Source organism: Cebus imitator, unplaced genomic scaffold (genome assembly GCF_001604975.1).
Source record: "Cebus imitator isolate Cc_AM_T3 unplaced genomic scaffold, Cebus_imitator-1.0 Scaffold85, whole genome shotgun sequence".
In the NCBI taxonomy this organism is placed as follows: domain Eukaryota; kingdom Metazoa; phylum Chordata; class Mammalia; order Primates; family Cebidae; genus Cebus; species Cebus imitator.
This window is the reverse complement of record NW_016107400.1, coordinates 4,249,704-4,263,027: the sequence shown is the minus strand read 5'-3', so window position 1 is coordinate 4,263,027 and position 13,324 is coordinate 4,249,704. Positions and strand designations below refer to the sequence as shown.

At 43.0% G+C, this 13,324-nt stretch overlaps 1 protein-coding gene across 1 annotated transcript in view; it reads right to left on the bottom strand.

The window, feature by feature from the left end:
• Positions 1-5,001: 5,001 nt before the first annotated feature.
• The window catches only part of ANKS4B (ankyrin repeat and sterile alpha motif domain containing 4B), a 15,195-nt gene continuing 6,872 nt past the window's right edge, over positions 5,002-13,324 (bottom strand). Inside the window, exon 2 of the mRNA XM_017534350.2 lies at positions 5,002-6,303. Within this exon, the coding sequence (XP_017389839.1) occupies positions 5,214-6,303 (1,090 nt within the window). The 3' untranslated portion in view covers positions 5,002-5,213. The remainder of the gene's footprint in view (positions 6,304-13,324) is intronic.

Below are 13,324 nucleotides of genomic sequence, written 5' to 3'. Positions count from 1 at the left end.
AAAATCACCTGGTAACACTGTACACTATCAATTGATTACCCTGGATGTTCACGTGGCTGATTGGGAGCTGTGGCTCACCGCCTCTGCCCAGCATCCAGAGAGAATATCTTAACAGGTTCTACTGAATGCATATCCCTTTCACACCACCGTAAAGTAAAAAAAATCTTAAATTGAACCATTGTAAGTCGGGAACCATCTATAGATGCCAAACTCAAAAGGCATGATTGAAGAGAATTTAATAAAGAGACTGTTTAGGAGGAAGCGCCCCTGGGTTAGCAATAGTGGGAAATTGCTACCACTGCTAAGCTTGAAAGAGTGGTTGGTGAAACCCAGAAACAACTCCAGCTATTGCAGAGGGCTGCCAGATGGGAGACGCAAGCTTAGATGAAGGCAGCTGCTTCCCTGAATGGAAGAAACAGATGGAATAAATGCCTCAATCTTTCTTCCTTCCTTCCACTTTCTGGTCTCTTGTTAGTACCTCCCATTGGCCAAACCCAACCAGGATCCTAAGGGTAAGGGAGTTCTTTGATGCAGTCCAGAGGCCAACCACCTGGGACACAAAGTAGGATGAAAAATAGTAGAGAGAAGTTCTGGATAGGCAAACAGAAGACAGTTTGCAAAGATAGGAAGTTACTCAACCCAGACTAGGGGCAGAGAGACAGGCTCTCTCCCAGTGAGGGTGGCTGCATGGAGGAAGGCTTTTCCAGGCAGAGGGGTGATGGTGTGCTAAGACACAGGCATGTGAGAGGCATGTATTCAGGAAGCCACCAGAAATCTAGTATAGCTGAAATTAGGGGACAGGGAGAGGAATGGTCAGAGATGGGACCAGAGGTTTGGAGGAGAGAATAGGGCTTTTTAATCATGAGGGTCTCCTATGTGGTGGTGAGAGTTTGAAAAGCAACAGGGGCCAAGTGTGGTGGCTCATGCCTCTGATCCCAACACTTTGGGAGGCTACCTGAGGTCGGGAGTTCGAGACCAGCCTGACCAACATGGAGAAACCCCGCCTTTACTAAAAACACAAATTTAGCCAGGCATGGTGGCACATGCCTGTAATCCCAGCTGCTTGGCAGGCTGAAGCAGAATTGCTTGAACCCAGGAGGCAGAGGTTGCGGTGAGCCAAGATCATGCCATTGCACTCCAGCCTGGGCAACAAGAGTGAAACTGTCTCAAAAGAAAGAAAGAAAGAAAGAAAAGTAATGGGAAGGTAGAAAGTGACAGGAGACTTGCATATTATAAAGATTGCATGACTCAACCAGCCTCGTGGAGAATGAATTAAAGATAGATGAGGATACTTACAGCAATTCAGTGAGTGATGGTTGGAGGCATGAACCAATAGGTCATCTTGCAAACATCAAAGAGAATTTAGCTTTGATACTGAAAAGTTGAAATGGCCTGGTGACCAACTGGGTGATAAAAAGAAGTAGTGGGTTAAATTTTCCATTTATGAAAAATGGAGATTTAGAGCTGTATGTTTCAATGCAGCTGAAACTGAGCACAATCACTGTTTGGGTCTGCATAATTCATTGTTGTGGTGGGCTGTCCTACACATTCTAGGATGTTTAGCACCCACTGTTTCTACCCAATGGATGTCCATTGCACCACTGTTCCCTATCATGGCAATCAAAAATGACTCCAGACATTGTCAGATGTCCTCTAGGAGACAAAGGGCAAAATCACCCAGGTTGAGAACTGCCTGGGTGGAAGAAAATGGGTTCAGTCCTGGACACGAGTTTGGGCTGCTTGTGAGACATGAGAGAAGAGATGTCAGGTAAGACTTGGGCTTATCTGGATTTGGTGCCCAAAGCAATGGCCTGGGCTGGTGACTTGGACTTAGGAATTATGAGCATATAACTGACCTGATTTACACAATGATCTGAAATATAAGCACAACACACATTTACCACAACATAACTTCTCAAACTCTCCTCTTCAGTGAAATGCTCCTAACTGCTTTTCCCTCTTGTTGACTTTTATTTCAAGCTACATAGAGGAGAAAAAGAGGAGAAAAGGGAGGTGGTAGGGGCAATCAGATATTATTGGATTGAGCTATTGTAAACATCTAGTTTAAGAGATGGAGGTTTGAGATCAGTGAGTACTTGAAACCCATCCTAGCTCATAATCCTCTTGTCTTTGTCTCCCATCAAGGCCTTTGTATTGCTCTGGCATCTTCTCTTAGGCCCCTGTAGCTGGTATTTACTTTGAAAGATACGGAATTCTTAGAACATTGATAACCTCTTATAACATGGTGGAAACTTTTTTTATTATATAACAATACTCTGTGATGGGATGTTCTCAGCATCAAGAGGCTATATCCTTGATGCTGAGAACTTCGGAGAACATTCACCTATTAATTCTGTCAATCATAAAATAATAGAACCCCCAACATGAGCATAAAGGTACTTGATGGGACCCCTAGTGGCAAACTTCTCCCCAAAAGGGATGAGAGTCAGTGTTCAAGGTCATTTCTACCAACCTGAGTGATGGCTGTCTTGCTATTATGCAGCAAGGGCAGGAGGTGGAGCAAGAATCCCATTAGGCAGATTTCGGGGAATGGTTGAAGAGGGGATCCTGGCATCTATGATGATGAAATATAATAGTGGCAGGCTCAGACTACAAACGTTTTTTGAGCGCTTTCTATTTGCCAACTGCTTCTGTGCGCATTAATGAAGGCAAGCACAACTTCAGTTTATTCCAGAACAAGATATGGTATTTGTAAACATAATCATCCCCTAATGCAATGTATTTATTCAATGACTAACAAGCTTTCTGAATTTATCTGTTGAGGGAGAATGAGCCAATTGTTCATCAGATTTGAGCATTTGTATCCTCCCTAAGCTTGACTCCTCCACGATGCCTCTTGGAGTAATCCAAACAGATGTGCATTAGAGAGCAAGCTGAATATAAACAGCTGTTTCTGTATTATACCCAGAATCAACAGTAAATTCCACTTGATATAAGTCAGGCTGTAGAAAGCTAATGAAGCTTAGCTATTCAGTGGGGTTTCAGTTCAAATTTGGGATTGCCACTGAATGAATGTCAGCAGCAGTGTTGTCAGTTTCTTTTTTTTTTGGAGACGGAGCCTCACTCTTGTTGCCCGGGCTAGAGTGCGGTGGCATAATCTCTGCTCACTGCAACGTCTGCTTCTTGGGTTCAAGCAATTCTCCTGCTTCAGCCTCCCAAGTAGCTGGGATTACAGGCGTACGCCACAACGCCCAGCTAATTTTTGTATTTTTAGTAGCGACAGGTGTCTGCATTGTTGGCCAGGCTGGTCTCGAACTCCTGATTTCAGGTGATCTGCCCGCCTTGGCCTTGCGAAGTGCCGGGATTTCAGGCATGAGCCAGGTGTTGTCAGTTTCTATCATGGAACCTACACATATTCAGATATGCGGCAATGTGACAGACAACAGTAAATAAACCATACATCCATAATAAGCATGAAGATGTGGAATTTCCTTTTATGATCAAATCTTCCCTCCAAAGAACTTAGATTTTTTTTTCCCTTTTTTAAGTTTCAGTGGGTGTTTACCCTTAAATAACTCATCAGTTGGCCAGACACTTTTTTCCTGTATCCTTCTTTGTCTCCTCCCTCACCCTCTTACTTAGGACTATGTTATTCTGCTACGACTGTCCTAACACAACGCCACAGACTGGGTGCCTTCAACAACAGAAGTTTATTTTTTCCACACCTTCGGAGGCTGGAAGTCCAAGATCAAGGTGTTGGCGGGGTTGATTTCTCCTGAAGCCCCTCTCCGTGGCTTGCAGACAGCTGCCTGAGGTTCTCACTGTGTCCTCACGTGGCCTCTCTGTATGGCTTCCCTCTACATGTCTCTTCCTCTTCTTAGAAGGACACCAGTCCTAGGCCAGGTGCGGTAGCTCACACGTGTAATCCCAGCACTCTTGGAGGCCAAGGCAGCTGAATCACCTGAGGTTAGGAGTTTGAGACCAGCCTGGCCAACCCCGTCTCTACTAAAAATACAAGAAATTAGCCAGGCATGGTGGTGCATGCCTGAAATCCCAGCTACTCAGGAGGCTAAGGCATGAAAATCGCTTGAACCTGGGAGGCAGAGATTGTAGTGAGCTGAGATTGCACCACTGCACTCCAGCCTGGGCGACAGATCAAGGCTCCATCTCAAAAAAAAAAAAAAAAAAAAAAAAGAATAAAAGGCCACCAGTCCTTCGGGATTAGGGTCTTGTTCTTATGACATCATTTAACCTTAATCACTTCTTTAAAGGTCCTATTTCCAAATACAGTCACATTAGGAGTCAGAGCTCCAACATATGAATTTGACCCAATTCAGTCCAGAACAGGTACCCTGTATTCTATTTCTTTCTTCACTTTCCCCACTACCACTCTGTCTGTATTCTCAGGCAGGAGTATTATAGACCCATTTCCATTATTTGTAAACAAGTACACATTTGTTAGAGGGTTAGATGCATTTAAGTTGGGCATCAAGCCTCAGGCCAGGGAATAGCTTTAGTCTCTACCACTAGGCAAAGTCTTAAGCTCAGGACAGAAAAAAAGTTAAAATCCCCAGGTTATACACATCAGAAAGCAAGCAGCAGGATAATGTGATGAGATTATAATTTTAAATCCAGAGATAGAAAAATAAAGAAAGTTTCTTTCATTTTCCTGTCATGCATATGACCCTTTCTTTATTCAAAAGTATTAAAAAGATAGGCTCGGTACAGTGGTTCACACCTGTAATCCCAGTGTTTTGGGAGGATTGCTTGAGGCCAGGAGTTTGAGACCAGTCTAGGCAACATGGCAAGACCCCAACTCTACTAAAACATACAAAAGAAGCCAGGTGTGGGGGTGCACACCTGTAGTCCCAGCTACTTGGGAGGCTGAGGTGGGAGGATCACTTGAGCCCAGGAAGTTGAGAATACAGTGAACTATGATCATACCATTGCACCCCGGCCTGGGTAAGAGAGTAAGACCCTCAACTCAAAAAACCAAAATTATACATATGTATATAACTGAAGAGAAATGCCATTTTCTTGTTATGAAGTCTCCTCAAGTTTCTCATGGTGATTTATTTGGATGGGCATAGTCTACTTCCCAGAGTGAAGTTTGGGCCTCTCTCTCAGGTAGCCATCTCGAATGCCCTAGAATCCATTCCCAGTGATCTGGCATTGGGTAGAGAGGGGGTGCTGCCAGGAGTGCGACCAGCGGGACACAGCATCACCCCAATGCTGTCCACCAAGGCTCTGCATCACAGGCTGGTGTCGACCAGCTGCCCAGGCTGTTGTAGCGCCTGCTTCCTCCTGTTGATAGCATTCAGAACTTTCTTCCTGGGACCCAGCTGCATTTGTATGCTCTGAAGGTCCTCATCAGAGCAGAGCAGCAGAGCTTCTAGATCAATCTGCTCTCTCATAAAGATAGGCAGAAATTCTTCCAGGTGCTGAGACAGCAAGAACACTTCCAGGGGCGTGGCATCAACCACGTCTTCCTCCCACTCCACTTCATCCTCATCCCACGGCAGATCATCTTTGAGGCCGTTTTTCTCTCCCTCTTCATCACCTGCGTCCTCATCAGCTGCTGCTGCTCCTTGTCTTTGAAGCAATTCACTGGGCAGTTTAAAACCCAACTCCCTCTTGCTATCTGAGATGTCTTCAGGACTTGATATCCTGCTCCTTCTAAAAACAATATTTCCTAGACCTGGACGATTGAGAATGGATTCGTGGTGCACACTGCTGTCCTCCTCTGCTGACAACTGGAGCTTCTCTTTGAAGTCCCCGGAGAAGGAGTCTTCCTCTTCCTCTCTGAACACTTCCATCACATTCCTCTGCCCACTTCTGCCTTCCTTCCCCACCTGTTCTGCTGTATCTTTGTTCTTCTTGAATTTGATCTTGAAAGTGTCTTTGATACCCTTAGATAGTGACCCGAATGTGCCAGGAGCAGAAGCATTTGAAGGAGATAACCTGGAGAAGGTGCCCTTGGAAGAAGAGAGAGTCCCAGATTCCTCCTTGCTGTAGGTACGGGCCATCTTATTTTGGTGCTTCTCCTGGAGCCTCTCACACTCTTTGATCTGCCTCCTGGCATTCTTCTGAGCCTGCTCCTTCAGCCTGGCAACTTTCTTGGGGTTCATGATGTTCTGGGCAGTGGCAGCCTTGTCCAGGAGAGCAACACATTCACTCTGCTCCCTGCTGGCAGCAGCTTCCAGTGGAGTCTGTAAATCATTATCCAGGGCAAAGATGTTGGCACCAAAGTTGACCAGGAATGAGACGCAGTAGGCATGGCCATTGGAGGCTGCAAAATGTAGAGGAGTGTTTCCCCAGATGTCACACCTATCAGGGTCCCCTCTAGAAGAGAAAATACAAAAAAAAATATGTGTTGGACTCTTTTTCTCTGAACATGGGTCCAAAAAAATCAAAACAAAAATAAAGAACTAAAGCCATGTTAATGCAAACATGTTCATCCTGACTTCTTGTTAGAAGACACTGGCTGCAGGTCCAGCTGTCCTACAGCCATCCCATCTTGAGACCACATGACCAGAAACAGAGCCCATCTCCATCTTCAACCTGTGCCTCCTTTTTGTTTGTCTCTTTTGTTTTGAGATAGGTTCTCACTGTGTTACCCAGGCTGGAGTGGAATGGTGTGATCACAGCTCATTGCAGCCTTGACCTCCCAGGCTCAGGTGATTCTCCCCACTCAGCCTCCCAAGTGGCTGAGACTACAGGCGTGCACCATCACACCTAGCTAAAGTTTGGCGAGACGGGGTTTCGCCATGTTGCCCAGGCTGGTTGCAGACTCCTGGACTCAAGCCATCCACTCGCCTTGGCCTCCCAAAGTGTTGGGATTACAGGTGTAAGCCATTGCACCTGGCTGTATCTCCTTTTTAGAAGCAAAAAATATATATATATATATTTCTAAGAAATTCTCCAAACAACTTTCTTGTCTCATTGGCCAGCACTGGGTCACATGCCTAAAAGAAGGGAAATATAGTATTATGTTTAACTTAGATCAATTAGCTTTTGCCCTGAAACTAGGGATAGATTGTTCAATGGCTCATCAAGGAAATAATAAAATCAAAATCCTATAGCATGTGCCAATTTCTGTGGTGTAAATACATCTACCATTGCAAATTTCAAGCTACTAATGTGACATCACTAGACACGGAGTTTGGAAGAGATACACAGCAGCATATCATTATCAGTTATTTCCACCATGTAGATATCATTGTCGTGAATAATCTTAAGAGCATAGGTAATAGTGAAATGTATTAAAAATAGGATGTGAGAGTTTTGTGTTACCTTTTTAATATAATTTGGTAAATTATAAGTTTACATAATTTTTTTTTGAGACAAAGTCTTGCTCTGTCACCTAGGCTGGAGTGCAATGGCATAATCTCAGCTCACTGCAACCTCCGCCTCCCAGGTTTAAGCAATTCTTCTGCCTCATCCTCTGGAGTACCTGGGATTACAGGCCCCTGCTACTGCACCCAGCTAATTTTTGTATTTTTAGTAGAGATGGGATTTCACCATGTTGGTCAGGCTTGTCTGGAACTCCTGACCTCAAGTAATCCACCTGCCTCAGCCTCCCAAAGTGCTGGGATTACAGTTGTGAGCCACCACACCCAGCCTGTAATTTTATTTTTAAGAATGGCTATGTTCTCAGGAGCTCAAGGTTACATTAAGCTATTATGGCATCACTGTACTACAGCCTGGGCAACACAACAAGACCCTGTCTTTAAAAAAAAAAAAAAGAAAGTCTAGGCTCAGTGGCTCATGCCTGTAATCCCAGCACTGGCAGGCTGAGGTGAGAGTTTTGTTTGAGTCTAGGAGTTCAAAACCAGCCTGGGAAACAAGACCTGTCTCCATTAAAAACTATTTAATAAAAATAAATACAAAGTAAAAAAGAATGGCTATGCTTAACTGTCAAACCTTCTAATATTTAGCAATAACTCCTGAGAAGCTGGTTCCAGCATGCCACTGCTACCCTCCTGAGTTGAGTCACATGTGAGGAAATAATTAACTGAACCAAACTCAGACCCCATCAGCAGGAAAGAAGAAAGAAATGGATGTTGGGGAGGTAGAAAATGGTGTGTTATAAACATTATTCACGAAAAGGGTATTACATTTCTATTTATTCCTCAACTTACTTCTGAACCTGACTGCAGGTTCATATAAGTGTGTCCTACAAGAGTTTATGGTGTAATTGGGGATACTATTAGATTAAGGTCAGAGAGCCAATGCCTGGCACAGAACAGGGACACAGTAGGTGCTTCAGTACTGGTGGAATGAATGAAAACCTACTGGAGTCCTGCCCAAGGCAGCAAACCCTCCTCTTCTATGAAGACTTGGGTTATAAACACGCACAGATGAAAAGTTGAGTAATTTTTAAAAATTTTTATACTTTAAGTTCTGGGGCACATGTTCAGAACATGCAGGTTACATAGGTATACACATGCCACGGTGGTTTGCTGCACCCATCAACCCATCATCTACATTAGGTATTTCTCCTAATGCTGTCCCTCCCTTAGCCCCCCATTCTCTGAGAGGCCCCAGTGTGTAATGTTCCCTTCCCTGTGTCCATGTGTTCTCATTGTTCAACACTCACTTATAAGTGAAAACACGTGGTGTTTGGTTTTCTGTTCTTGTGTCAGTTGGCTGAGAATGATGGTTTCCAACTTCATCCATGTTCCTGCAAAGGACATGAACTAATCCTTTTTTATGGCTACATAGTATTCCATGGTGTGTATGTGCCACATTTTCTTTATTTAGTCTATCATTGATGAGCATTTGGGTTGGTTCTAAGTCTTTGCTGTTGTGAACAGTGGCACAATGAACATGTGTGTGCATGTGTTTACATAATAAATATTTATAATCCTTTGGGTATAGACCCAGTAATGAGATTGCTGGGTCAAATGGTATTTCTATTTCTAGATCCCTGGGGAACTGCCACACTGTCTTCCACAATGGCTGAACTAATTTACACTCCCACCAACAGTGAAAAGCGTTCCTGTTTCTCCACATTCTCTCCAGCATCTGTTATCTTCTGATTGTTTGATCGCCATTCTAACTGGCGTGAGATGGTATCTGAATGTGGTTTTGATTTGCATTTCTCTAATGACCAGTGATGATGAGCTTTTTTTCATATGTTTGTTGGCTGCATAAATGTCTTTTTTTGACAAGTGTCTGTTCATATCGAGTAACTCTTTGTAACGATGGCCAGAGCCACACTCCACTGCTGAGAACTCTGATAATACAGATATTAAGGGGTCCTTCCTTTGCTCTAGACTCCAAAATCAGAATCTCATTAGACTCTGGCCAGGCTGGCCCCATGGAAAGAGGACAGTGAGTCTAAGAAGTCCTCGTAACATTCCCAGGAAGTAGAGGACAGATACAGAAGGGAAGATCAACACCCTTCCAAATGACCTGTTAGTGCACCATGACCCTTCTACTAGTTCCTGGTTTCTCAAAGTTTGGTCTCCAGACCAGCAGCAGAATCATCACCTGTGAGTTTGTTCGAAGTACAGAAGAATCCCAAGCCAGACTTACTGAATCAGAATCTACACTTTAGCAAGATCCACAGGTGATTTGTAGGCTCACTACAGATTGAAAAGAACTTCAGCAAGGTTTACATGATCCAACCAGTGTCCTATACTTTGATAAATCAGATTTGTAGTTGCTCCATGCAAATCCCTGGCTCTTTGATACTTGTTACAAAGAAGCACTTTCACATTCTTTGCCGTCAACCATCACAATCTCCCTCTTAGAGAAGGCAGGCAAGAATCAAAACAAGACTCAGCCAAGGGTGATAGGCAGCATGCTTTGGATCAGGCTGGTCTCCAAGTCATGTGTTTCCCACATAATACATCCTAGAAAGCACAGGAAAAGCCCATTTTACCAGCTACACAGCCTAAAGCTTAACTTTTCTAGGACTTGGTTTCCTCATCTGTAAATTGAAGATAATACTATTACCTATTCATACAGTTATGTGAATTAAATAAGTTAATCTACATAAAGCATGAGAAAACTGCTTGGCACATAGTAAATATTGAATAAAACTTGCTTATTATCCATCCTCTTGCCCTCAAACATACAAGCCTTAATTTCATGTATTTATTTTTTCTCATATTCAACTAGTAAATTCCTGGAGCGCAGTGACTGTTGTGGGTTTTTTAAATCACTTATAGGCCAGGTGAGCCGGCATCAGCACTTTGGGAGGCTGAGGCCAGTGGATCACCTGAGGTCAGGAGTTTGAGACCAGCCTGTTCAACATGGTGAAACCCCATCTCTACCAAAAATACAAAAATTAGCTGAGCATGGTGGTGTGGCCCTGTAGACCCAGCTACCCGGGAGGCTGAGGCAGGAGAATGGCTTGAGCCTGGGAGGTGGAGGTTGCAGTGAGCTGAGATTGTGCCACTGCACTCCAGCCTGGGTGACAGAAAGAGACTCCGTCTCAAAAAAATAAAAATAAAAATCAATCACTTATAGTCTGAATTTGACAAATATTTATGCTCTGTCTCCTTAGTTGCATAATATGCCCCAGGGGGCAAAGCCTGTGTCTCTTTCACCTTTGTGTCATCCACAAGTCCCAGCAGAAGTCTTGACCCCAATCCAAAGAAGCCACCCAAGTCATGTAAGTGACTGAATGGGGTCAAGTTTGTTCTTTGAACAAAGTCACAGTTGAATACATACCCCATCTAGAAAGGACAGCCACAGCTCAGCTACCTTGGGTAAAAGCAGAAATAATATTGCCAGAGCTCCTATTTTTTCAAATGAAGCCACAAATCCAGAATTTCATGTGAAATTTTGTGATTTTCAAGTGTTGGCTCAAATTTAAAAGAAAAATATAGTAAAGTCCAAATAAAACACATTTGTGGACCAGCTCCAGCCCATAAGCTGGCAACCGGTAACCTCCTTCTGAGCAGAGAGAACAGTGTGAGCAGAGGCACAGATGGCTGATATTACAAGGCATATTCGGGGAACCAGGAGTATAGATCAGCGTGACCAGAGTGCCGGGAGTTGAGGGTAAGGGAAAAGAACGGAAAATGAAATTGAATCTAAGGAAAGCAAATATTAAGTAACAGAGTTTTGCTGGGAAGCCACTTTCCAGAAGGTTCTGGTCAGTCAGCCTGATTTGATTGTTAGGGATGAAAGGAGACCCTTCAACCTTGGCACAGACCCGCATCTTAAGGGACTGCAGTGCCTCACCTCCAAACATGTGGTTTCACTTTTTATTTTAAATAAGCACTAGAGGCAAAAGACTCCTTAAGTATCCTAGATATCAAAGAGGGATTGTAAAACACGATGTTACTAAGAGGTTGTTACTTAAGATGTTACTATAAACAGAAACATACTGATTAAAGATGCCTGAAGTTATCCTTGAATTGGATAAGTTGAAAACAAAATTATTGAGAGGAATGAGCTGCAGTAGGAATGCAGAAGGGTGCTAAGATGTCTGGGATAAGTGTAGATGTTTAAGACCATAGAGTGACGGAATTTTCCCATTTCATTGACTTTTTTTTTTTTTTAATTTTGCTTTAAGTTCTAGGATACAGGTACAGAATGTGCAGGTTTGTAACATAGGTATACATGTGCCATGGTGGTTTGCTGCACCTGTCAACCTATCATCCAGGTTTTAAGCCCTTCATGCATTAGGTATTTGTCCTAATGCTCTTCCTCCCTTTGCCCCCCACTCCCTGACAGGCCCCGGTGTGTGATGTTCTCCTTCCTGTGTCCATGTGTTCTCCTTGTTCAACTCCCACTTGTGAGTGAGAACATGCAATGTTTGGTTGTTTGGTTTTCTGTTTCCCTGTTAGTTTGCTGAGAATGACGGCTTCCAGCTTCATCCATGGCCCTGCAAAGGACATGATCTCATTCTTTTTTTATGGCTGCACCCATTTCACTGAATCTTAAATGATGCCTTCAAAACAGAAGGAAGAACAGTAAACCTGAGGTGACCCCAAGGGTGGGTCTTCTTCTGAGAAAATTTCAAATGCAAAATTCCAGATGACACCGTCAGTAAGACAATTTGTGGGTTTTCCTAGTGGCTTTAAGTGATTTCAACTTGCAAAACTTCTATTTACAGATACATTTCCAAACTGATATATGATTTAAATGAAAATATTTTCTACAGACAAGTTGCATGGAGTCCTTCTAAACTCCATACTTGTCATTGTTGACAATTCTTGATAGAACCATTGCATATACCTGCCCAGGTCACAAGCTGGTCTCCCTTGTTTGATAATCTGAGTTCAGCATTGATGCCCTGTAGTTTTCTTGAGCTAAGGGTTTTTCTATTTCCCCTTTTTCTCCCAAAACAGAAACTCACCAAAGAGATTTTTAAATAATCCATTTTTTCCCTTGGTTTGTGGTAGATGAGTGCATTTGGGCAATAAATTTTAAAGCTGGCTTAGCACTATTGTCACTAAGTAGGCAATTTGCTTAAATTACCCTGAGCATCTGTTCCACTCCAATTTCTCCTCCTGAAGTTGATTTTTTATGACGTTCCCAGAAAACAACTATTCTTTCAAAAATGTTTTTTCTGCATAAAAAGAAATATTTGGATTCACTAATAATCAAAGAAATGCAAATTAAAACAATACTCTGCCATTTGCCAATCAGATAAGCAACGATTAAAAAGAGCAGTAATACTTGGTTTTGGCAGGAGTGTGGGGAAAGAAATACTGCTGGAAGAAGCAGAAAGGGGTTCAAATTTCCTGGCACAACACATACAAAAAGCCTTTAAAATGAGGCACCCTTTCGAATCTACAATTCTACCTTTAGGAATCTGTCCTAAGGAAAGAAATAACAGACCTTTGTGCAAAGATGAATGAACAAGAATGTTCCTCCCAACCTTACTTGTAACAGGAAAAAGACTGGATTCAAATTAAGCATCATGAATAGTCAACTGATTACATATATTACGGCATCAATCTGTGTCCGTTAGTGGAAGAACGGATAAATAAAATGTAGTGGCTCCACACAATGGAATACTACCCAGTCTCAAGAAACAAAGAAATCCTGCCATTTTCAGCAACACAGATGAGGCTGGAGGACAGTATGTTAAGTGAAAAAAGACAGGCATAGAAAGAAGAATACCACCTGATCTCACTTATATGTGGAATCTAAAAAAGTCTAGAAGCAGAAAGTAGAATGGTGATAACTAGGGAGAATGGTGATAACCTGTCATTCTAGGCTGGAATTGTGCCAGTGCATGCCAGCCTGGGTGACAGAGCAAGACTCTGTCTTAAAAAATAAATAAATAAATAAATTGCTTGAACCGGGACCCAGGAGCAGAGGTTACAGTGAGCCAAGATCATGCCACTGCACTCCAGCCTGGCCTACAGAGCAAGACTCCGTCTCAAAAAAAAAA